This window comes from Amphiura filiformis, chromosome 5, assembly GCF_039555335.1.
Source record: "Amphiura filiformis chromosome 5, Afil_fr2py, whole genome shotgun sequence".
NCBI classification, from domain to species: Eukaryota; Metazoa; Echinodermata; class Ophiuroidea; order Amphilepidida; family Amphiuridae; genus Amphiura; species Amphiura filiformis.
The window spans coordinates 9,768,822-9,795,179 of record NC_092632.1 but is presented as its reverse complement, the minus strand read 5'-3'; the positions used below and the strand labels follow the sequence as shown (position 1 = coordinate 9,795,179).

Here is a 26,358-nt window from a genome sequence, read left to right as displayed (position 1 = left end):
GGAATTATTTTTAAGAGTTTCCATATCTTCCACTCCTTTTCTACTGTTTTTGGATGAAACTTGTTGGCTTCTTCTTCATGGGGGGGGTGGTTTTCAAATGGTATAGCCAATGTCAATATAAAAAAGAAAGATACAAGAATCCTTGAATACAAACAACTGAATCTGTCCTACTTCATAAATTGAATAATACAACCATAAGTGGGAGAAAGAAAATATGTATCTCATCTACATCACTTTTAATTTTCTTGTGATGGCAAAGGAAAATGGTATCAATTATCTTGGGTTTGATGTAACCCAGCTTTGTGCTCTTGCCACTGATCCATCATAAATGTACGATTAGACCATGTAGGTGTTAGTTCCCATTCTTATCACATTCAGCTCTAAGTTTGAAGTTTCATATTTTTCACTCTCCTACTTAGATGGCATGTTTTATTGTATCAAACTTGATCAATTACTGGTTAAACTGAGTCCATTGTACCCTTACCTGAACCATCCAGCTGTGCTCTGATTTGCAGGAGTAATGTTGTATTGTTGTCCCTCGGATACCAAGTGCACACTCCATGGTCTGTATAGCAACACACAGAAGAACACAATATTTCATCATAAATGGGTCTTAAATAATTATCATATCCACTGAAATTTCACTAGTACATGTCCCACAAAAGGCTTACAAATCTCACTTTTGCTAAATACAAGTCTTGCCATTTTAGGGATCACTCTCATTCCCTCAAAGGAGCTACAAACATCTTCTTCTCATGGTCATGTAGAGTCACTTCTACAACTCTTGAAGAAAACTTAAAGGATGTTCTATGACAATTACTAACAGGCCATGAAGTTCCCCCTTACAACTGACCTTGACATTCTTCTGTGGATCAAACAGCATCCTCATAGCTAATGCAAACATCTTTTGGCTGTCTTCTCCTTTGCCTATGATATCATTACACTTGGTAGGTACCCCCTCATCAGATAGATACACACAACACTGCAGATAATCAGCATGTTTCCAATTAGCAGGAGGGATTGGATCTGGTCTCAAGGGTGTGTCCACTTCACCTGGAAATTAAAATACGAGTCAACGGGAGGTCACATCATGAACAAAGCATCTCACAGCAGCCACATCTTTTGAACTTATTAATAACATTGGGGTTAACTTTCTGTGTAATAATTTGATGACAGGTCCATGTTGCAGCACAAAACTAGACATTTTACCACTCTCAATGCAAAGCACCAACTACATTACCATCACTGCGATGAGCATTATTTTACCAAGGGATATTTTAATTGCAGAATAATTTATTGAAAGGAGTATTTCGTGATCCTAGCATCCTCGAAAAAAGCTTATTCCCAAATTTTCAGCTGATTTCGATTTTGTGTTTACGAGTTATGCATGATTATGTGCATTACACTGTTCCATAGACAATGTGTTGTAATTTCGTTCTGGTATACCAGAACGAAATTCAAATTTCACGATATCTTTGCTAAACGAATTAATCTGCAAGAAATATTATGTACATAAACATTATGTAGCCATATAAAAATCTCAACTTTTTTTGGAGAAAAGTGGGGGGGATGATGATGTGGATCACGAAATGCCCTTTTAATTTAATAAAAAAGCACAGTGATTTATAGTGCACTACGCACAGACACAACACCTAGACGTTGATCCACAAACCTCAGCACACTTTACAGGTTGTCGCTGACCCCTACAACCCCACATCATTCCATAAACCATTCAACAACAACACCGGGACTTTGAAGCTTCAAGAGCACACACCCTAGACATTCCACAAATGACCATCGCAATCAGGATCAGCTCCCGAGTTTCGTATGGGTTACAATGAGGAAATTAGCAGTAAGTTCCTTGTCCGGGGGAATTTCATGCTAACTCAATTTTCCACGAGAGCGTACTAAACCACCACTGGGTTCAAACCCGCGACCTCTTGCACCATAGTAGGACGCCTTATCGATTAAGCTAACTTGACTGCCTATTCCCCCCCCCCACCCAAGAAACCCCAAAACAACAACAATTTTTTACCAGGAAACAAAATACCTTCATTGGAGGCATAAAAACATTGAATTACATACTGTCCCTTATGAAATGCTACTATGCTTACCACAATGATAGATGGCAAATCTGTTGGCTTGCATACATAAGTGACTCAGGTTGGCATCGCCTTTATATTTGGCTACAGTAAACAGTTGACCATCTTCCAATTCTAACATAGTTTCTCCATGTGTACAAGGACTAATGGCACCATCCGTTCCCTGCAAAAATAAGATGAAAAACAAACAACTTGTTACAATTATATATCTTGTAAGTAATTGCAAGACAATTCAGTCTACTTGGCCAACTGAGCCCTAACTTAAAATATTGACTCTAAACTGCAGAACAAAGGGCAACATGAATTCAATTGCTACTGCAATTGCAATTATAATCAAGAGAGCACAACATTTAAATGGTAAAGATTTCTTTCGTAACATTGTGGTTCTTGCAGCAAAAAAATATTTTCAATGCCCCCCCCCCATAAAAAAACCACCATACACCTCTAAATCCTATGAACAGTTATAGAGAGTTTGGGCAAGTTGTGAAATGTGCTATTGACTGACCTTTACAGCTCCCCATACAGTCAGCTTGCCATGGTTAATGTTGAGTGTTAATGCTAGTAAGTGCTGCTGGTTGGATGCTTTTTGTTGTGAGTTTCGTTTTCTCCATTGTATACCCTCTTTCTCATCTACTGTTAAGAATCGCCCACTATCATCATCCTCATCAGAATCGGAATCTGTAAAAGTAGCATTGCATGATATTAACCAGTAGATTATTGTATGCTACTCTGTATTCTGGTAACACTTGGTATCTTAAAGCCTGGGACTTAATAAATGCAAGAAACAAAGGCAATGATATTTAGAAGCCAAGATTTGGTAACTAGATCCTTAGCCATTCTGAAACTGGCAATTGAGTGACACCAAGTCATACTTAACCTACTGCTCCCAATTTTGGCGCAGCTTAAGAAGTTTGAAAAAAAATGAAGATACACGCACTATAAATGTACATCCTAGACTTGTTAACTGCAAGTAACTGTGAATATCTCTGTGGCAATTGAGATTTGATAAAGGAACTACTTTCTCTTGACACAAGATTAACTTCATTTGTGTGCACATCTTTGATTGCTCTAATGGGCTATTCCAGAAATTAACGGCACCTACCCTAAAGAAGACATGGGATTCCCAATAAGTTTATGTTTTCCCATGTCTTCTTTAGGGTAAAAAGTCCTCAGCAATTATGAGCATCAACATGCGAGGGGTATACACCCCCCAAACCCACACACACGCATTTGAACATGAGAGTCCGTGATCATTATTTTTAGAATCCAATTAAATATTCATAGCTGATTGATCATTGATTATCGGTTATCGACTATCGATTAACACCATCTCAAACGCTGCTTACCAGCGTGCTAAGGTAAGACTGTGATGAAATCCGTGAGGCATGATACTCTATGCACTACTGCTGGCTATATGATCTGACCTCATTGTTTACGAGGTCAGATCTTAAAAAGATTAAGATTTTCCCATGTCTTCTTTAGGGGTGGGCCAAAAATATCTGGATGCGCCCATATAAGGCAGGGTCACGTGACACAAAAGTTCGGACGCTCTGAGAGGCTGTATATCAATCTTCTGTCACAGTTCCATAACAGGGATTAAAGAGTGAAGTGAAAGCAGCAGGCGGAGTTGGGCGTATGAGGCTATTATTGTCTTAGTGTCCAATATTCCAATATAGTTTGTTTATTTCTTTATCATGTAGGCCTACTTGTACACGAAATTAGGGTCAGGGTTAGGATTAGGGTTATGAGTAGCATTAGGGTTAGGGTTTGGGTTCGGGAAATCATTTACATGAAGTATCAGCTTAGAATTTGTTTTCGTTTTTTTTTTTTTTTTTTAAGTTATTAAGCATATATAAAGATCTTATAAAACGATTTTGAAGAAAATTTATTTTCGAGTCCCAATTTTTTCTTGAGAAAAAGGCAGTTTTGTGATTTTTCTTCCATAGATGACAATGTTAAAACTATTTTTGCTGTTATCCGTTTGTCAAAATGGAAACTCGGATGGCTTTCAAAATACAGTACCACGTGCTTACGGATATGATGATTGATATAAAAAGTTTGAAATTTACCATCAAAATCCGTAATAGTTTTCATTTTATACCAAGAGAGATTTTCCAATTCAGAACAAAATATTTGAGCCTCATTTTACGAAAAATGTCATTTTTAAGTTGTTGAAATTCAAAACGGAAACAAATTTCGTTCCTTCAGGTTGCAAGAGATACGATGTGCATAGAAATGATCAAAGAGTGTGCTTTTATAGCACTTTGGAGAAAATCATTTTTCAAATTAATGCAGATATCCCGTTTTGGCGTTTGTGTAGGCCTATACATTTTCAAACATTGAATATGGATAAACTAATTATTGATTATCAATAATCGATAATTGATTATTGATTATCGATTATCGATAATCAATTATCGATTATCAATTCCCCTCACCCCCCAGGAGATCATCCTTAGCAATTCCTAGTTTTGTCGGTTGCGGAGGCCTATACATTTTTCAACAATGAATATGGATAAATTAATGATTGATTATCGATAAATGATAATTGGTTATCGATAATCGATAATCAATAATCAATTATCGATTATCAATTCCCCTCACCCCCCCCATGCCCAGAAGGAGATCATCCTTAGCGATTCCTAGTTTTGTCGGTTGCGGAGGCCTATACATTTTTCAACAATGAATATGGATAAATTAATGATTGATTATCGATAAATGATAATTGATTATCGATAATCGATAATCAATAATCAAATATCAATTCCCCTCACCCCCCCATGCCCAGAAGGAGATCATCCTTAGCGATTCCTAGTTTTGTCGGTTGCGGAGGCCTATACATTTTCAACAATGAATATGGATAAACTAATGATTGATTATGGATAATTAATCATCGATAATCGATAGTCAATAATCAATTATCGACTATCGATTCCGCCTCACCCACCCCCCCCCCCCCCTACCCAGAAACAAATCATCCTTAGCGATTCCTTGATCATCATTTGCGTGTTTGGGTTTACTGAACGTTTATAACTGATTGATCATTGATTATCGGTTATCGACTATCTGTAATTATATATTCTCCCCCACCGCACCAACTCTAGCACTACTTTACAGTGGCATCTACTAGCGTGGTGGGAACAGCTTCTGATTATGAACTTGGGGGGGGGGGGGCAGACCGTGGGCTATTCCAGAAATTAACGGCACCTACCCTAAAGAAGACATGGGATTCCCAATAAGTTTATGCGTTTTCCCATGTCTTCTTTAGGGTAAAAAGTCAAATCCTCAGCAATTATTGAGCATCAACATGCGAGGGGGTATACACCCCCAAACCCACACCTGCGCATTTGAACATGAGAGTCCGTGATCATTATTTTTAGAATCCAATTAAATATTCATAGCTGATTGATTATCGGTTATCGACTATCGATTAACACCATCTCAAACGCTGCTTACCAGCGTGCTAAGGTAAGATCTGTGATGAAATCCGTGGGCATGATACTCTATGCACTACTGCTGGCTATATGATCTGACCTCATTGTTTACGAGGTCAGATCTTAAAAAGATTAAGATTTTCCCATGTCTTCTTTAGGGGGTGGGCCAAAAATATCTGGATGCGCCCAATTCTGCTTCTTTCTCTCCTAGACTAGCATGCATACATAGGCTTATAATAATAGATTAATATCAAAAAGATGGTGCACCAACTAGCAAAGTCTTGCATCATCTGTTAATAAGGGCCAGTCCTTCAATGAAGTGTGCACGATGAGAATGTCTACTCTGCACCTGTTACAGCATAATTTTTAAAGTACAGTCACATAAACGCACATTTTAACAATCTTAAGCGATAGAATGATCAGCTCTCGTGAATATGAGAGAATTCTTATTGCATATTGCCTGTTGGGGTACTATCTGTACATCTTTTAATATGTGCTTATAATGAAGTAAACCTGGTTGGAATGACATACCTGAATCTAGTTGTCACATATAAGCAGAGTATGTTTCTGCACAGAACAGACAGTTAAGGCAAAGGATACTGGTATTGATGCATTCATAAATCACACTAACAAAATACTAATGGCTTACCAAATGCTGCAGCAGATCTACACATAGTAAACTTATCATTAGCACCAATAATCTGTGTCATGTCCAGGCCTCCTGGTAACCCATATGACATGAAGCTATCAGCATGGTCTCGTGGTGTGGGAGCAGCTGGTTCCCATAGTAACAGATCATTACCAAACCTGAAATTAATAATAAATATGCAATTTTAAAGGTTGATGAACTCACTTTCAAAACATATTATCTATTTTAAGTAGGGCCTACATGCTAAGGATCATCATATTCTAAATTGCATTTGTATCGGAAGATTTGGTAAATAATGGTAAGACAATGAAATTTCTCTGCCAAATACTTCAAGTAAATTTAAATTAAATTTGTTGAACTCAGTGATTCCATGAACTCTTTACTGGGGAGTCATATATTGATTCTAAGAACATTGATGTCTAATGTATCTTTTACAACATATTATACAGCGTTTCCATAAATCTTTACTAAACTTTGATTTGCCTAAGTTCGGTAGTGATGTAGGTGCATAAAGTCAATTGCACAGAGCATGCACGCACATGTACAAGGGAAATTTGTCAGTACATTTGCAGCTCAACTGCAAAAAAACATTCACATGAAGTGAACCAAAGTAAAGGGAGTTATATATTGATTCAAGGCACCTTGATATCTAATGTTACTCTTGCACATAAATCCTATGTATATTGATGTCTAATAGTTTTACCTGTTGTACAGTGTTTCCATGAACTCTTTACTAGGGAGTAATATATTGACTCTGGGTATATTGATGTCCAATGTAACTCTTGCATCAGTTATACAATGCTGCATGAATTCCTTCATCTCACCTGCATCTCCTGGCATTACCATCTAAAAATAGAAAGCATAAATCACTTGTATAATAAGTATGGATACATCTTGGTACATTTTTTTGAAAATCCTTCTCCAGTGAAAATATTCTAGCAATGGTACTTGATACACCTTTCTATTACTTGGCATACATTTTCCAAGAATTTTTCACATGTTAAATAAGTACCTTTATACAACAACAAAAAACTGTTCTACCAGCCTGACCAACCCAGATTCCACATTTTGGGGATTTGTTTTTTCACTGTATGAAATTAAAAACAAGTGTTTGGATTGATTTTGAATGAAATTTATTGAAAAAACATTCAGAAAATTTTCAAACTATGCTTGCAAAATATTTACAAATTTGTCAAGCTTTCTGTGCTTTTTAGGGTTGTTTAGCTTCTTCTAAGAAAAAAATCCTTAATTACAGGCTCTACTTGGCAAGTCTGTCCGCCGACAGAATATGGTATTTTTCCGTCGCCTTAGGTGACATTTTACTTGCAAGGTTTTAATATTTGAGCAGGCCAGCCAGGCAGGCAAGTAACAGCCATATCACAACTTGCCTTATGTAATATCAATTGACAAATTCAAGCCCTACTTCTTAACACAGTTACTGCAGAAATATAAATTTGTGAATATATTCTTCTATGCATAGGTCTATACAGTAACTCAAAATCATCCATTTAAAAACAAGTGAAATTAGTAAATCCCAAAAAATAACACACAAGAAAATTACCACTTTGACAGTATTTCTCACCTGTTCACTTTCATACATGACTTTCTTAGATGAAAACGGTGATGGTTCCATCTCGTCAAATTTGCATATTTCCTCCCATGAGTTTTGAGGAGTAGGAAGCATGGAGTCACCCATCTCAGATTCCTCTTCTAATACAGATGTTTGTTTGGCTGGGAAGAGTTTTACAACTAACCTATATTAACAAAGGCAAAAGAAAAATATTAATGATAAGTAAGTTTTATCATTCGAAGTCTTAAGGGATCTGGAATGAGCGTTTTGAGCATTTCGACAGTATTTTTTGTGGGACATGAGAGCACATCGGACATATCGAATTGCATTCTGAATACGAAGAATGTCTTTCTGATATCAAATAATTTTAATTTTTTGAAATTCACGATATAATACAAATTTCATGACAAATTATTAAAATTGGATATTTTTCACATTTTTGATATATAACAGTCCTCAAAGTATATTTTATAAATCTAATGATATATTCAAAGTCAACACAAAGGTAATGATGGGCTTGGAAATTCTTTTTTTCAAATTATTTATCTTATGTTCCAGCTACAGCCAAACAATGTGATGTCAGGTTGAACAAATTCCATTCATTGTCAGAGGAGGTTTGTGTGTGTGGGGGAGGGAGGGGGTGTGTGTGGGGGTGGGTGTGGGTGTGGGGGTGTGTGTGTGTGTGTGAATGCAATGGAGCAAATAAAGCTGCAATCAATACAGCCTTGAGAATTGGACACAGCACCTGTCTCATCAAGTCTAATACCTCTTTGAAAGTGACAGAGGTGTCATTGAAGCTGGAATAGGTAGTAATTTGTTTTAATTTGTTTTATTTATTTTAAAGAACTCTTGTGCGAAGAACAAAGGTGTGTTTTACTAACACTTATAACACATCGTAAGTCTCAAAATCAATCGTACATCAGATTGTATCATAACTTCCACCTCATAGTAAAAGGGATTTACTGCAGGAACAAATCACACAAAGTTATGAAGCGTCAAAGTACTCGTAACTTAACAACCAGTTACTTATATTACAATGTATTAAATATTTTGTGAAACACACCCCAGGTCAGGAGAAACATAATAATTTGAGAGAAGAAGAAAACATAACATTACCTTGGCCAGTAAAACCTGCCACTTTCTCCCATGCCTTCTCCTTGTCCAGGGTTGATTCTAATAAAGGATACAGGAAGTTCTTGTGGGCTCATCTGAAGAGAACCTGCAGAATTCAGTAACAAAATAACAAAATCTTGTATTTAATACAATGATATAAACTGTCCTGCACTGACTTATGATAAGTGTCTATATTTTTGTTGTAATCTAGTGTAAATATTCCATAGTGTTTTCCACATTGAAGACCAAAACCAGCAAGCAGTGTAATCTCCACAGCTATTTTGGACTATTACTTCTTTAAAAACTTATATTGAAATAGGGAAGTGACACTAATGTCTGATTGTTTCAAGAGATTTTATTTGCTTCAAATGCAACATTGCAACATTTGCTGAGGAGGACATCATCATTTTTTTTCTTCCAAAATTCTGATTTTCACACGTTTGTAATGTACTTTTATGAGCTAACATACCCTGCAAAAATCAAGGCCTTAGGTGCTGTACTTGTGATAAAATATGAGGATTTTAATAAAATCATGCAACATCTTTTTAAATTAGAAAGATTAGTCAAACTTGCGCATGGCTGAATTATTTCATTGCTTGTTATTTCGGCTTAAAATGGATAGAATTCTTGCCTGACACAGTTATTACTAATATTATTCAGAATTTTGAGTAAAGAATAACAAAATTAAAATTGGATGGAAATCTTATGGCTTTAATTTCACTAATGTACTCACAGTGTATTTCCTTGCATTCTAGTAGCATTGTCTGGTGTGTAGACTCTTCACCCAGTCTGGTTTTGAAATACATTTCTTGTAGTTCTAGATACAAGACTTCATCTCTCAATGACCTCTTCCACCATGCTATATTATTCATCTCTCGTAAATCTGGTATTGGAAATCTGCAATTATAGCAAGCAATGGTATCTATGGTTTGGAATCCAAAATCACGGCAATAATAAAAGATAAATTACAAATTTGATATCCTACACAGGACAATTGTTCTATATAGAACAATTTATAACCATAAGAAACAGTTGTTGTTGTTGGGTGTTTTTTTATAATATTTATGTTCTGTTTTGCTTTTGACACAAAAACCTTTGGTTTCCATAAGGGGAAAAGAAATTTCCAAATCTTAAAGTGCTTCTAGTCTATTGCATAAGTTTGCAACTGAAGACTATCTGCAGCTCCATGTGCGTTCACGCTTGGAGGTGTTTTTCATATGAACACCCACAATTTACAGCAAACACCCACAAACATCCACCCACACACACGCAAGCATCCATTATCATTACGCATGAATGAAACCATTCCTATTATTGAGTCATGCCATATGAAGTTATGTACACAAATGTGAACAATGCAATGAATAGAATGAACAAATTAAAGTCAAGGTCATTACACTGTTGTTTCTACCGTTTGGTTTAAATATAGATAAGCCAGGTATTCTCCAATTCTATTAATTACAGGGCTTAATTTATCTTGCGTGGAGAAACTCAATCATATGACATAACTTAAAAGTCTGACAAATCTGTAGTATGGGAAACAAGGTGATACAGTAATAATTTCAAAATGACATTATGCCCACAGTGAGGTTACTGAACGTAGTGGACACATGTAATTGTGCATGAATCTACAATAACACACTGTGTACATTCATTTGAAATTCTTACTATACATGTAGAAAGAAGGCATTTATCTTTATGATCACTGGGCCAAAAGGTACATATTAGTTGATGGTAAGTAAACTTAAATTAGAAATAACAAACAGATAGCAAATTAACAGCAAAATTAAATAAACTCTAAATATTAATCAGAAATATTTTGCAATAAATAAATCATATAAACAGTACCCAGCCAGTTCCAGTGATTATGAACAAGACACAATACAACAAACATCCACCTAGTAATTTGTAGATGAATGCTAATTGATATGAAATGTCATAAAACTATAAATACAAGTCATTTCAAGAGAACCAATGTTGAATTTGGAAGAAGCAGGTTTTCAATAAACATCAAAACTGCTGGGCAGCCATCATTTTGATACTGCTTGTATAATTGGAATAAAAAAACCTTGTCCTTCCTATGTACCACATGACCTTCAATTGCCATGCCTGTGCCCTAAATCCAGTGAACCCACTAAGTTCAACAACACAAATTACACCCAATGCTTTTGTCATCACAACTTCCCAGCTCCTTTGTTCTAAATTTAAACATGGTTGGGTGGTCATCATTTTGCCATGTCACTGTAAGACCGGTAAATAAGTATGATTTGAAACTGATTATTATTTCAATATTTTTTTTTTACTTTGTACCTGCAGATGTTAGAAATGACTTATTTACTATCTTAGTTTTCATTTATGTTACACCTGCTCATCCAAACAGATTATGGTAGGGAATGTCCAAGTAAAAGTGTCAGTATGTATGTATATTGAAATAAAATTTTGTTGTTTTTTTGTTTGTTTGCTATTATTGTTGTTGTTATAATTATTATTGCTTGCTACTTTTGCTCATAATCAGTTAACTTAATTGATCAAAAGTAAAACCTCATTGACTTAACAAACAAGTATTTAACTTTAATTTATACAATTTTATTGATTGTGTACAATTTCCACTTTGTATTTCATGAACGGTCCATGTAGCTACAACTAACATTCCTGGCTGAGAATTACTTCACGTTTCACCTTTGCCTTACTCTTTCTGCAGTTCATTACAAATGTTTTCAAACTCAGTTCCTTTTCTTTTGTGTTCATTATTTACACAAGCAACAAGACAAATGTACAAGGTGAATGACAGTTTCCACAGTTTTGACTAATGGCACTTTACATACTTATCTCACAGTAATACAGATATACAACAATAGCTTCACTTCAAAATATTTCACATTTTCCTCTCTTCCCTACAAATGCAACTGCTGTTTTTCTGCTGAATTTGACATTGATCACTTTTGCAATAAATATTACAGACAGATGCTTGAAACAACGACAAGTCATACAAAAACTTAGGTGATTCACTTATTTTTGTTGGTTAATTTCTATTCATATTTATCACGCCACTTTTTTAGCTGTATTTTCAGACATCAACTTTTGTGTTATGAAGCTAAAGGATCCAACTATGTTAACCATGCGAACTTGCTTAAAACCCCACTAATTGTTATGTTAACCATGTTGCGGCTAATCTATACTCAAGCCACTAACTACAAATGATGGATATCGCAGTAGCTTGGATCTTACCAGTATACCCTAAATCTCCACCTGTCCACCACATGATGCGATACAGAGTCAATCACAAATTTATGGGACGCCAGAAATCGAGGTTATTGCATTGAAACCTATCAGCTGGATCATTTATTGTAGCTTAGTAAAAAAATAATCTAATTCATTTGCCAAATTCAGTTGGTCATTACTAGTCTCAATGTACAACAAATATCATATCATACTCTGAAGCAACTTTGGAAGATTAATTAGTCACCATCTCCAGTCATACTCCAAAATTCCTAACCCTAAAATCTATCCCTAATTCTAATCTCAAGGTGGCTAGCGGATGAGCAGCATTAGTTAACTTACCTGAATGCAATGTGAGCTTTAGCACATGATACTGAGATAGACAGCAGGTGATTGGTGACTGAAGAGGATTCTTCTAGTGTCTCTGCAAACAATGCTTGCTTGTTCTGCTGAAATTAACATTAAACACATGAATTAATTAAACCTAGCATAACCAAATACTTGTTCCGTTACAATATTCTGTATAATCAACAATCTTTATTAAGTAAATTTTACCAATTTTAAAAAGTATTGGTAAAGATGGTTTGGACCTGTATATGAAAATTACAATTCTTGCCTATTTCTGTCTGTTTTTCATCTTGAGAAAAGTAATATATCTAACTCTGCCAAAATTGACTACAAATGACAACTTCAATAAATGATATAAACCATTCCAGAACAATTTCTCTTATATGTTTTTTTATTTTAATATTATTTTCTACCAAAACTGCTTGAATCACCACAGTTTTATGCCAAAAAAATGAAAAATCAGCATCATCAAAATATAGTATTTAATAATTCTGAACAAAGTAATATATCTAAAGTTAAAAACTATTAGAGTTGAGTTACAGGTCAAGCATACAGAAAAATAACCAGAAGTCCCCAGGACATTCCAATCCCTTGTCTTAGTCACGTTCACTGTTAAGTTTGAAAATCAAAGGGCTATTACATTCAAAAACACACCCCCTTGTGGAAGATTTTAACATTCCAACCAAATTCATTAGTTTAAATTATTGCAGATCAAAACATTTTCATCTACAACACAGTGGCAAAGATGTGGAATATTTTAGACAAAAAAATTAGCAATTTTAGACCAAATTATGCAAAATATTCAACTGGAATTTAACTCTCTTCACACGGGTGTCGACTGCAGACGACAAGTTTAAAAAAAATTCAAAAATTTCAGAATTGTAAATTTTCATGACCATATTTGGAATTGGCATGAAAAATGCATTAAAATGAGTACAAACAAGCCTAGTATTGATTCAGTAGTTCTTAAGATAGCTCTTGATATTTTGAGAAAATATTTCAAAACTTTAACTTTTTCCATTGAAGCGCATGGATAGCACGCAGAGCATTAACATTACATTTTTGCAAAATTTCCAACTGGAATTGAGATGGCAGTGACATCTTCCACAGGGGGTGTGTGGAATTTAAATGGAATTGCCCAAGTCAACGGCAATTTATAAAAGTACAGGTTTTGTTATTACATCTTTTATTTCATCTTCTTATTCAGTGGGTGTGGACAAGCTTGTAAACACAAAACCTTTTGGACTATCACATGATTTTGGGTGTCGTCTATCAGGCCATAGACGATCCTACATCATTGTAGACATATTGTAGGAGCTGATAATATTGATGGGGAGGATAAGTTTCAAATGACAGGACTAAAATATTGTTTATGCTCAAATTTCCTTCAAAATCTAGATTTTCATTTTTAAAAATCAAGTGGATACTGCTTTTTTTACTGAAGTGACAGAACATATCGGTTTTTAGTAGATAACAAAATCAGTTGAGTCCCTTCATGACCACATCCCTTAATCAGTTCATAATGCACTAAAGACACATTTGAAGATTCTGTGGGTAGTAAAATGTTCTTATTTTGGTTTAACAATGTGATAAATCCATTATTTAATATGAAATTTCCAAATGAAAGCAACATGTTTATTTTATTTTGACAAAACATCATCTTATGTGAAAATTATCGGATCCAATGATTTTTGATCAGCTCTTAGATGCTACTCAAATCTGTAGGTATATAGTGATCTGTGATGGGATCTGGACTGTTTTCTGTGAAAATTGTGTTTTTGTCAGATCATTCTGATAGTAGATAAAATAATAGTGTAATTATATAAGTTACAACCCTGATAAGAGGTATAGAAGGCCTACTATACCATTCAACAATTTACTTCAGCGGTGTTCGTCTGCTCTGTCTGATTATCGGGTAAAAAGAACTAGGTCACGCGTTGCTACACAGCTTGACCAGCGAATGAGGTGCCGATGTGATGATGACGTGATTCAATTAGCCAATCAGAAGCACACTTTCGTATACGCTATAAACTGTGCCAAATTGGCAGACCGCTGAAAACTATAATGGGTCTTAAGGCAACTAATGACAAAATGATCCATGTGACATGTGAGTGAGATTTCTAAAACCATTGAAATATATGTAGGGTCATCATAAGACAAAACATGAGGAAAATATCAAACTCAAAATCTTCCCAAGAAACGAACATTAGTTTTCCACGATTAATCTAAATAGAGCAAACAATGTGTTATTATTAATGTAAACCCCTGGGTTGGATTGAACTTACCATGCCTCCATGAGCAGAAAGACTTGTATATCTGCCATTAGTACTGTCTCTATACTGTCCCACAGGTTGTGGATGTAATAGAGTATACAGTCTATCCACAATAGATATATCCACTTCACATCGTAATGCTCCCAACTCAACAGTCAACTCTGTCTTGGGCTTACTCTGTAGATTGCGATGATGACCACCCTACAAGAAGAACAAAGACAATGCAGCTCAATTATAAACAATTTAGCAGTGTCCTCATCCATCATCATGCTTGTTAACGTTTTTCATAAAAATAAATTGTATATAATAATATAATTTTTGCTATTTTCATTACTGATCATTTTAAATTGTTGCATGGTGTATGGATAAAAAAATAAAAATAAATTGATTGAATGCCTTCAAGCCTCACCAGGAACACTGATGACAATCATATTCATGCACAATAAATATACAATAGGTAAACTACACATGAAAACCTATTGATATATCCCAATAATGTGTATCAATTCTCACCTGGGATAGATTTTTCTCCATATGTTTGAGTCTGACATGGATACAGGACTTGAGTGTATCACTCACATTACCACTTCTTTCCTCTGCAAAGGATAGGATCTGTTTGGGATACACAAATTACTCAAATAGTCAATGAATTACTGATAGAGTTTAACTCAGTATGTACACTTTCGCATAGTGTAGGTTACGTCCTCTGTGTAAGGGATTTTACCCAGCGCCCTTGTTTGATAGTGGTGTGTGCGCATGGGTAATTACTGTCAAACAAGGACTAGAATTATTACCCTTACCCATAACAGCAGACTAACTTGATTCTTGTTCTTTGAACTACTCATCATTTAGTCAAGTTTTAAGTAAACTCAGCAATGGAGCTCACCACTATGAGGCTTGTTTTAGGAGGCTTTGTGTAAGGTATACTAGCTGCAGACATGAATAATTAATAGCTCTGAATTATGCCAAGTCTCAAAATTAGTGGGGACTACTGAGAACAAGTCCTTTGTGCTCAAGCCTTTGTCATTTCAAAGCATTCTTCCCCACTTGGTGGCCTGGGTGTATACACTGTACATTTATCATTAGCTTCACCTACCTCTATGTGATTAGGAGTTGGAGGCCTTGGATCTGGTGTACCAGCTACAGACATTAACAGTTCTGAGTTATGCCTTTCAAATAGACACTCAAGAAGCTCCACAGTGCCCATGGATACATCAAGGCTCACATAGGATACAATAGCATTGTATTTTTTCTCACACTCGTAAGTTACAGGCGCTGCAACAAATCTATGAGAAACAAAACCATTTTGTTAATATATTATCTTGACAAAAAAGAAAACTTTAAATAGTATATGCAAAGCTAACCACAAGAGATGTACTTTATTCTATTACCTCCACGACCCATTATTCAAAATCGCGCACTGTGATTCGTTAAAACGCGTCACATGAGAGCCCATTATTCTGCAATAATGGGTCAAGCGCCATAACACATTCTATGCACAGCATTACGCTTTGGTTACTGCGTGCAATATTTCCGCCAAACGCGCTGTCACTTACGCCAGCGTCCGCTCCACCTTGAAGTAAACAACTTAAAATATTTGTGCCAAAAATGATATTTTCTCTTTAAATCGCACTATTTTCTGGTAATAGAATAGAAATAAAGGTGCAGCATTATCCTTTACATCGCATAATAATGTCCTCGGCAGTAAAAAGCGTTTAAATAATGGGTTCGGCTGCGCCTCACCCATTATTTACGCTTAAACTGCCTCGGACACATTATTTGGGTGTAAAGGATAATACATTACCCTTTATTTCTTAATTATACCATTTTCACCCTAATGTAGTGATGATGTCAACGCGACAAAGCAGCTGTTTTGCTTGCGCATCTATGTGGCGTGTGTAAGCATATGTGCACCAGCACTCTGCACGTGCACTAGCGATTTGAGGCTACACCCAATGAAATGCGCACTGACATCACTGCCACATAATGGTGAAAAATGGTATAAAAATGCAATCGTTTCTCCTATATTTATGCAAGTTTGAATGCGACATGCATACAATGTAGTGTACTGGGATACAACTATACTGAAAGCAACTTAATCATTATGTCAGTGCACTGCAATGAAAATATGCCTGCCATGTTCCAAATGTTACTACATCATTTTTTGTCACCAAGTATTCAGCTATACTAGACCATGCATGCTATTATCGTTTTACTTCAAACATAGATTCAAATTTGTCCACTACTGCCATGGTGAAATTCTGTGGAATATAATGGTATCTGATGTGTATGTTAGAAATCTTGGTATGCTTCTGCTGGACAGACTTGAACATTCGGTCATGATTGTGGGTCACATGTAATGCCTCTATTGGCATTTTAGGTGTTCAGGTCACTGTATGTTTTCAGATAGGTCCACATGTGTGACTCAAGATGCAAACACTCTTTATATGACTTAAATTTGTGCATTTTATACAATTTAATGACATTTAAATTGTAACTGAAAAGCAGAGTATTAGTATAAACTGAATTTTGAGAAATGGATACTAGTGTTTGTGGTGCAAACTGTGGTACATATCATCACAGAAAATTCTGAAATCACTGTGTGTTTTTTGCCAGGTATAATGACCAATCTACCAACAAACTACTACAAACTTATGTTCTTGAACAAATTCATCAGGACTTTGTTCATAGTAGAATAATTATTGTTAGTTGTGATTTCATACGACTAGCCCAATAAAATATCCACTTACTTGCAGACGTTTAGGAAACTGTCAGTTTCCTTTTTCGATGCTATTGTTATAATCACAGTCTGTTATTCATAAGTCAGCTATTACAGATCATGTGGTTGAAAACAATCATGTAATCGACTGGGATGAGGCTAAGATTGTGGGCAAAGAGAGCAATAGATATAAAAGATGGATCAAAGAAGCAATCACCATCAGAAAGCGGGGCAACACCATGAACAGAGACGAGAGGCAATACAACAAAATTATTCTGTGTCAATTTTTTGATGATCTGATAACTGACAAAAAATCAACTGGCAACTCAGTTGTTAAGCAGCAGTCAACATCAGCTGTATGCAGATCATCATTACAACAATAGCATCGGAAAAAGAAACTGAGTTTCCGAAACGTCTGCAAGTAAGTGGATATTTTATTGGACTAGTCATATGAAATAACAACTAACAATACTTCAAACTTAATGTCACATCTTGACCTTGTTGTATCAGTTAAGTCTGAGTATTGAGTAACATTATAACTTTGTGTTGCAAGCAATACATACTTGTTAAATTATTGCTCTCACACAGAGAATGGAATAAAAACCAATCCTCAGCTTACCTCAAATGATCATATGGGCATGCTCTAGCAAATCTATCCTTCCATTCACCCTGGTTCTTCATACCATATCCTTGTCTTCCAAGCACCAAAAAGAAATTATCTGCTCTCTCTTGCAACATCTGACTAGCTGTCTTACCAGGTGGTGCTATTCTTGTTGATGGTGCGAAATCACCATTGCTGTCACCTGGAGTAGAACCAGCCGCTATAGGCATGTGTGGTGGATCCTCATGGAGGATAGTAACAGACATACTACTGAAGCGAACTTTGTATCGAGTCACTTCTGCTGTAGGGTCATCCAAATGATCTGAAAGAGCTGATGATCAAAATAAAAATAAAATTGATGATTCAAAAAAACATCTCTAGGAACACCACACCACAAGAATTCCAGACAGGAATCCATATATTGATGAGTGACTACCAAAATAATTTTTGGACTTGAAAAGAAAATTTATATAGAAATGATGACTTTGTTAATAAAATAAATTGTTACTTATGTGGTGACATCCTAGATCAATAAAGTATATGAGGCGTACAATTTTTTAAACTTTTTTTCTAGTTAGTTTGATCATATTTGTGAAAAGATAAGTTAGTGAACGGACAACCTGCCTCTTGTCTTACCTCTTTTTGACTTGCTCTTCTTGGCAGCACCTTTAGGTATAGTGCTGGCAAATGGAGAGCTGTTTACACCTCTGTAATATGGAGTTCCATATCCCAATCTACTCATACTGCTTCCTGAAATGCAATTCATACAATTACATGAGCTGTAACAGGTTTCAGCATAGAAGCCTTTGGAGACATTTTTGTAAGGGGCTCTCTCAAACTGCAAAACAAATTGTACTAAAACATTATTTTTTAAATGTGTTGAATGCTGGTTTTAAATGTGTGCAGTTTATTTAACAAGGAACCAGTTTTCAAAGGGACAATATAAATATGTGTATTTCCATTCAATGTATGGTTGCAATTTTTGTAATTTTCCACTCAAAAGAAAACTTTGTTGGGTTATGGTCTTCTTCTCAAAATTGTAACACAACTAAAAGACTTCACCCATTTATACTCTCACCTGCTGTGATTCATTTATATTATATCACTTTTTAAAATTAAAATACAATACTACGGTTTACATATTGTCTATGATAACTAGCTACACTATCAAGTATTTGCATTACATTAGTGTATCCAGTACTGCAGTATTCCCAAGTATTTCTATGGATTGATCCTCATTTTATTCTAAGATTTAAGACAGCTATTAAAATAGACCCACATCTACACCATTGGTTATACCTGTGCGACTTGTGTCTGTAGAGCAATCACTTATACTGCTACTAATAGATGACTCCATATCATCTGCATAGTGACTTGGTGCTGACATTGACATCATACTACCAGTCATGGAAAAGAACAAATCCGAATCATCTGAAATCACAAAAACAACATCATTGTACTCAATCATCGCCTCTAATGTCAAATGTTGTATGTAACCATGTCAATGAGTGCACACTGCATTTTACTTGGTTTTCCCCTGAATTAAATCACTGTCAATTTTAGAAGTGCTAATTCTGACTGGTACATCCTTTTGATAAGTCAAATTAAATGTGCGCATGCAGAAGATCTGCATCAGTGACTATCAAACCATACAATATTCCTCAAATAAAAGCTAAAATAATATTAATAGTAAAAACCATAACTGACAGCTATTGCATTCTAATGGAAACTAGAAAGAGAGATTTTCATTTTTAATATTTACATTTTGAGGCAGCCTTGTATAAAATGATATCAATTTCAAACCAGAAATATGTCAGAAACCTGCCAAAATGCTTACAATACAATTGAAACAGTTTATCAGCTAAAACCAATCACTTTGCATTAATCTCAAAAGCTACTTCCTATGCTCTTGTATCTTGGTCATGTAATAAAAAGAAATAAAAATACAGGGATTTATAACAAGTAACTTATATACATCAATGGTTCACAATGTGCCTTCAAATTAAATGCATGCTATAAAACAACAAGGCGAGCCAGATAAGATGGGATAGGAAGAGATCTGATTTTAGAATGCAGGAGGAAAACCGGAGTACCCTGGGGAAAACTGGCGAGGATGATCATGGATCGGCAACCATGCACACGTGAGTCCTCTGTAATAAAAATTGTCAAGTAGCAGAAGGCAGCTAAAGTATGTTACCCACCTATAGAATCGCCCATGACAGGCTCTAGTATATTACCTACCTATAGAATCGCCCATGACAGGCTCTAGTATGTCTTCTTCATCTCCATGTAATCCCCATGACTGTCTCCTAAGCAAGTCTTCTTGCTTCTGTTGCTGTAGGAATCTCTCCTGTAAGTCGCTCTCGATACGCTGATAATCCTCAGTTTTCATTGGCTTGTTAGGTTGCTTGCCACGTACACTGGCTGTGTCTGATGTAGCTGGGGATTCAAATTTGATGCATATTTAATTATAACTTTTTCAATATATGGAAATAGTATATATATTGGGTGAAATGGCCCTACCACTCTCAGTACCATGCTACAGGAGATGGGCACACAGCTCGTGACTTTGTATGGTTGTCATGAATCTTGGCAAGGGGCAGTCTTCAGTGAACGACTCTTTTCAGAGTCATCAGTAGACAAGGGGCGGTCTACATGTCTCAATCTTAGGTACTTTTGTCCTGAAGAAGTCAGAGCTACTCCTGACGAAAGCTTGACAGTTCTAAACTTGTCCGACGGCGAACCCGCTAAAAAAACCCACTAATTGTTATGAATCTTGGGGTTAATTAGAACAAGTACAAACATTTACCATATCACAAAAAATTAAAAGCAACTTTGAAATCAACCTATCAATTATTAAAATACCTTCTTGTCAAGCCATCTCATTGCCATTAATAAATGTGTATCACTTGTTGAGAGAGAATTGGACTCACCATTGCATGCATGCTGAAATGTTCAGTGCATTCAATGTACAAGCCTTACAGTTAGCAGTGCATCGGACGCATCAACGTTCGGAGCAAGTGCATTATTGAGTCAAATTTCTCAAGCACCAAGGGATCTGTATTATTAACCTATTTCAAACACAACAAGAATTTCTGCAATTTCTGCTATTTTTTACAACAAACAAAATACTAAAAATGTCGGATAATTTGACCAATATCATAATCAATGTACCCACCTTCAAGAAAAATCAATCAATCCTGCAAGATGCGAATGCACAGCGCATAGTATGCGAAAATGTGCAATTAAACAATATTTTATGTATTACACCTATTTTTCTAATGGCTTTTCTATTTAGCTATGTAGTTTTAAGAGAATATGAATCTATAATCATAAACAACCTATTATTAAATTTATTTTTTTAACGAACTACCCAATGTGTGATTTCTTTCAAAGACCATTTTGTAATTCTTATTCTGTACAATGGCAAGGTAAAACAAGACACAGGTGATTCACCTACAGCTATCAATATATATCTTATTCTCAGAATAGCTACAGCTAAACATAGCTACAACCCCTGGATCCATCCACTGACTGGTACGGCGTCTATCTTACCTGGGGAGAGGAAACCATTGATGAGTTCTAATAGCAGATGCACCTGTCTTGGTGAGAAGAATAGATTGATGGAACCTAAGTATGTCTCAACCTCTGCCTGCAAGAATAGAAATAAAAGTTAGCCAACAATCCTCACCAGGTGCTGAATTAGTGAGGCTATTAATAACACTTAAGCCTGGTATTACTCAGAAGCATATACATGTATGGATATGGCTAAAATTGATATTGTAGTTAAGTGGTGCCTTTTTAGGTAGGAAGGAAGGAACACAATTGTTCTCCAGATTGATACACCTGTGGTTTTCCAGAAAGTAACAAGACAAGATTTTTTTTTTTTTAACCGAAAGGAGGGGATAAGCATTTCTTGGCATGTCATTGACCCCCGGTATACAAATTGGACAACAAAAACTTTTCAAATTAGATTCCAAAATTTGGCACATCAAAAGGGCAGGAGCATTTTTCGGCACACCGAGAAGGTGGGCAAACATATCTTGGCACATCATTTATAAATTTTTTTTTTAATGGTTTGCAAATTAGGTTATCAAAAATTTGGCACGTGGTAGTAGAGAGGGAGGGCAGCAATTTGTTTTACAGGCCAGCAGGAGGGGGCACACATTTGTGGAATGCCGTTTGGAATTTTTTTAATTATTGCACAGGCCGGGGCATAATTATTGCAGTCTTTTATAGCCTGTCTCAAAATTTGATCACCCTTACCAAGCGGCTTTGGTGTCAAACAAACCTGGAAAAGAGTGCTGAAACCTGCTGAAATAGAATTCTTTTTATCACCAACATTTTCATCAATAAACTTTGCATAATACAATATGGACAAGATGAGTACTGCTTTCATTTTCCTATCCCCTCCTTTATTTCAAGTCCTTTTTCTTATTTACAACTTTAAAAGAACATTATTGCTTACAAGATAGGGATGCGCAAACAAAATATTGCAGCAAATTGCCAAAAAACTATATGTTACTTACATAATTTGCTTCAGGGGTCTTAAAGCTGATACCCTTTGCAAAGACCTGATAATTCTTTGAAACTCTATGGTTGGAAAAGCTACTTTTGTCAGTGATTGATTTTTCCCTGCAGCTCTAACATCTGAACAGGTTACAATTAATGCTAATATTAACTCTTCAAGGCTTCAATAAAACTTGCAGCCCTGGATGCTAGCCTGGATATGTCATCTTACTGCACAAGATTCCTTGCATACTACATGCCCTTTTCTGTTAATGTAATGTTTAACTATCTTGATGTTCAATACAGGGTTTCTGTAAGTAATGCGTCTATCGCAATAGTAAAATGATTTTCAAACTTCCAAACACACATAAAGCAATAAGTACAAAATCAATAATAAAATAATGAACTTGGGTTATCCGTACTACATTTGTGACACGATCTGGTCCACGGGGGCCAAAGGCGGCAAATTTGAAACTGAGATTTGGTAAAATATGGAGTAAAAAAAACAATAAAATACATAAGAAAATAGACATCAAAAACTTTAGAACTTTAGAACCAAGTATGCTAGACCTTTAGTGTTTTCAGTAAATGACAGCCTATTGTATGTGTAATATAATAATTACTGTAACTCAATTTTCAAAAATGCCTCCTTTGGCCCCCCCCCCCCCCATGGACCAGATCGTGTCACATTTATCAATTCACAAGAAAAGGTTGAGACTAGCTAAATATTGCATAATAATTACCTTTGGTCCACTAATCTGTTCATTTTGTTTGATTTTCAGTTTGATCTCCTGTTTGCCCGTGCATTCTCCAATGATACAAGATTCTAAAAGCTCCTGTTTTTCCCTTGTTGATAATTTCCTAGTTGTCTTGGCCCCAACCTCATGATGCTGTGGAGGCATATCTGGAGAGCTTGCCATGGCATCAAAGGCATTAGCACCCCCTTCTTTACCCCAGCGATCTGATTCTGGTGATGTGGATGAGCTGAGACGCTGCTCTTCTGGAAACTCTTCACAGTGGATAGTGACTCCCATCATTTGGAGATTCTTGTGCGCAATAGCAGCTGGAGTAAAATTTTGTAGATGGTCTTTGTCTACACTACTGCCAAGATCCATTAGTGTATCTCTGGCTACTTCATCAAAGAACCGCAACCTATCAAAATGACGACAGTATATGGTCTCAAATTTTCATCTCAAATGAGTGAATGAGATGAGAAAAAATGAGATAGTGAGCAAACGAAGTAAGCAAGCAATAGAATAAGTAAGTCAGAGATTCAGTAATAAATATAATGAAAAGGATTAAGATTAGTGAGATGATATAATAATAATAATAAAACGGCATTTATCCACGCTTTCTGGATTATCATCCCTCAAAGCACGCCACGGGTTGACAGACAACAGGCCCGGGCTGATCCCCTGCTCTTTACAAAAAGGCTTGCAACTTTTACATGTCCAGATATTGCTTGTCTGGTACACGGGACCACCATTTTATGTGACTCTCCGAACCACGGCACGCTGTGCACCCACTGTGGTGTCTGTACATTTAGGGCCACAATGAGTGGGATATAGGGAGGGAACTGAATGAGTGAATGAATGAAGGGTGCATGCATCATGCAATACTGGAGAAGATGGTCTTCTATGGTATTACACAGAGTTAGCCTGGTGTTGTCAATACTCCAGGTCAAGATTTCATTGAAGTGAAGGATATACAACCTTACTGAATAAAGCTGTTTTGATATCCCTCAATGAAGACAATAGGTTAATTATGTGTAATAGTAAATACTTACATGAAGGAAGAACTGAATGAAGTGAGTGAGTGAATGGGTTTTAACGTTGTATGGCATTAAACAAAAAAAGGTATAAAAACTGAAAGTTAAATTATGATATATACAATGTATTGTTACCTTTCTATGTGAACCTCCAGTGCCACACCAGAAGTGGATCCCTGGGGCACATGCTCTAGGCGTATGAGGGTATCAATTAGGGTAAGCTCAACCCTTGTCAACACTGAAACAACAACAACAAATCCATATGAACAAAATGTCAAATGTCATCCTGGGAAGAAAATATTCGGGAAAATACAGCGATTCATAACCGCAAGGTCCTCCTGGCCATGGTGTTATACCCAAAGGTTAACATTTCCACTAGGTTTCAAGAAAATCCAAGAATATTTACATATTTGACCTCACAGGCCTCCATATGGATGCAAAATACTGTTTTAATCCTTTAATCTTTAGTTATCTGAGAGAGACAAATGGATTCCATGTGTCAGAATAACATTAAAGGCTGGAAAACTGACCATCTTCTGAAGGGAAGGATATCCCAAGACAACCCACAAGAAGGTCCTCCTGGAGTTTAAGAGGCTGATGGCCTATTCCCCCACCCTTTGTACAAAAATGTAAGTATTATTACATCTCACCCAACTGGTAAGTAACTGACCGCATGCCCAATAAGGTAAATAAGAAAAAGTTGTTTGCTTGTCCAGTTGTCCTCGTTCAACCAACCGTAAAACTTTTTTGTTTTTACAATTTTCAAAAAAAAATGTCATAAACTTTTCATCTGAAAGACTGAAAATAAAAAAGACATGTTGTAAAATACCATTTCCTGCATGTTTCCCTGTCCAGTCATATCTGGCTGAGGGTTCAGATATTTTGTATTATCATCATTGGTGTTTACACAAGTAAAACTTGTTGAACTGAAAAATGCAGTATTTCAAGTCTGAGTGCCAGACATGTACATGTGTCAAATAAAAGTAGGGTTTTTGAATTTGTCTTTGCTAAAATTCTGTAGTCAATGAGTGTTTTTCACACAAAGAAGTACTTCACATTATACTTTTGGTATTTGAAAAAAAAAAGATAAAAAAAAAAAGAACAAAAAAAAAAAGACTTTTCCCGACCAACCGACTTAACTTCAGAAAGTGATCTATGAACAAGCATACATTTTTTTTTTGGCCTAAGTAGATCAGGCCACTAATCTTATAAGTTCCTAACCATAGAAGTTGGGTTGGTTGCAGGGTTTTTGACAGGAGGCTCACTTCATACTTTAATTAATACTACAGAAGTCAATTTTCTTATTCTCTGCAGCATGTCACACCTACATTTCCTGTCCATCCATAAATGTACCAACATGACCCACATTATTCTCACACTCTCACAACAACAATACATATTGGCACCGCACATTTGACCTAGACCTTAATTTCACCAAAGTTGGCAACACTGCCCACTTATAACCATAATCCAGATCCAGATCCTGACCCTAAATGAACTTACCACCAGGTAAATTAGGACGCATGGCATGTTTTGTAGGGCAAGGATGTAAAGGAATAAACAAGTCAACCAGACCTTGCTTTAGCCTTGAATACCTGCTGTATCATGTGACATGATCAAGGGGAATGGGTCATACCTGGTTGAAAGAGGACATTTAGAGCTTTCAGACACTGAAAACTGCATGTTGATACAACTTTTCTTTGCGAAGTTATGTTAATTTATCAATCACTGAAAACAATATAAAACAAAAGAATTTGAACACTTTCTTTGCCATTATCTCAAAATTAATATTAGCGACATCCAACTCATTTCCCTTGATTTGATTTTTATTATTCTTGGTTTATTATTATTCACGGTTTATTAAAAACACAGTTGCATGCAGCTAAAAGGTGAATTGATGTCAATTTTAAAATTATTTAAGGGATCTAGAATGAGCGTTTATGGCGTTTCGACAGTATTTTTGTGGGACATGAGAGCACCTCAGACATATCGAATTGCATTCTGAATATGAAGCATGTCTTTTTGATATCAAATAATTTTCATTTTTGAAATT

At 35.9% G+C, this 26,358-nt stretch overlaps 1 protein-coding gene across 1 annotated transcript in view; it reads right to left on the bottom strand.

The window, feature by feature from the left end:
• The window catches only part of LOC140151993 (autophagy-related protein 2 homolog A-like), a 54,684-nt gene that overhangs the window by 13,015 nt on the left and 15,311 nt on the right, over positions 1 to 26,358 (bottom strand). The window contains exons 4-23 of the mRNA XM_072174295.1: positions 24,441 to 24,543; positions 23,281 to 23,689; positions 21,584 to 21,680; positions 20,270 to 20,467; positions 19,328 to 19,459; positions 18,665 to 18,778; positions 18,047 to 18,359; positions 15,805 to 15,994; positions 15,222 to 15,320; positions 14,721 to 14,909; positions 12,430 to 12,536; positions 9,602 to 9,765; positions 8,872 to 8,974; positions 7,768 to 7,939; positions 6,889 to 7,031; positions 6,186 to 6,343; positions 2,608 to 2,780; positions 2,115 to 2,265; positions 854 to 1,053; positions 485 to 565 (exon numbers count right to left, since the gene is read on the bottom strand). Of these exons, the coding sequence (XP_072030396.1) occupies positions 485 to 565; positions 854 to 1,053; positions 2,115 to 2,265; positions 2,608 to 2,780; positions 6,186 to 6,343; positions 6,889 to 7,031; positions 7,768 to 7,939; positions 8,872 to 8,974; positions 9,602 to 9,765; positions 12,430 to 12,536; positions 14,721 to 14,909; positions 15,222 to 15,320; positions 15,805 to 15,994; positions 18,047 to 18,359; positions 18,665 to 18,778; positions 19,328 to 19,459; positions 20,270 to 20,467; positions 21,584 to 21,680; positions 23,281 to 23,689; positions 24,441 to 24,543 (3,296 nt within the window). The remainder of the gene's footprint in view (positions 1 to 484; positions 566 to 853; positions 1,054 to 2,114; positions 2,266 to 2,607; positions 2,781 to 6,185; positions 6,344 to 6,888; positions 7,032 to 7,767; positions 7,940 to 8,871; positions 8,975 to 9,601; positions 9,766 to 12,429; positions 12,537 to 14,720; positions 14,910 to 15,221; positions 15,321 to 15,804; positions 15,995 to 18,046; positions 18,360 to 18,664; positions 18,779 to 19,327; positions 19,460 to 20,269; positions 20,468 to 21,583; positions 21,681 to 23,280; positions 23,690 to 24,440; positions 24,544 to 26,358) is intronic.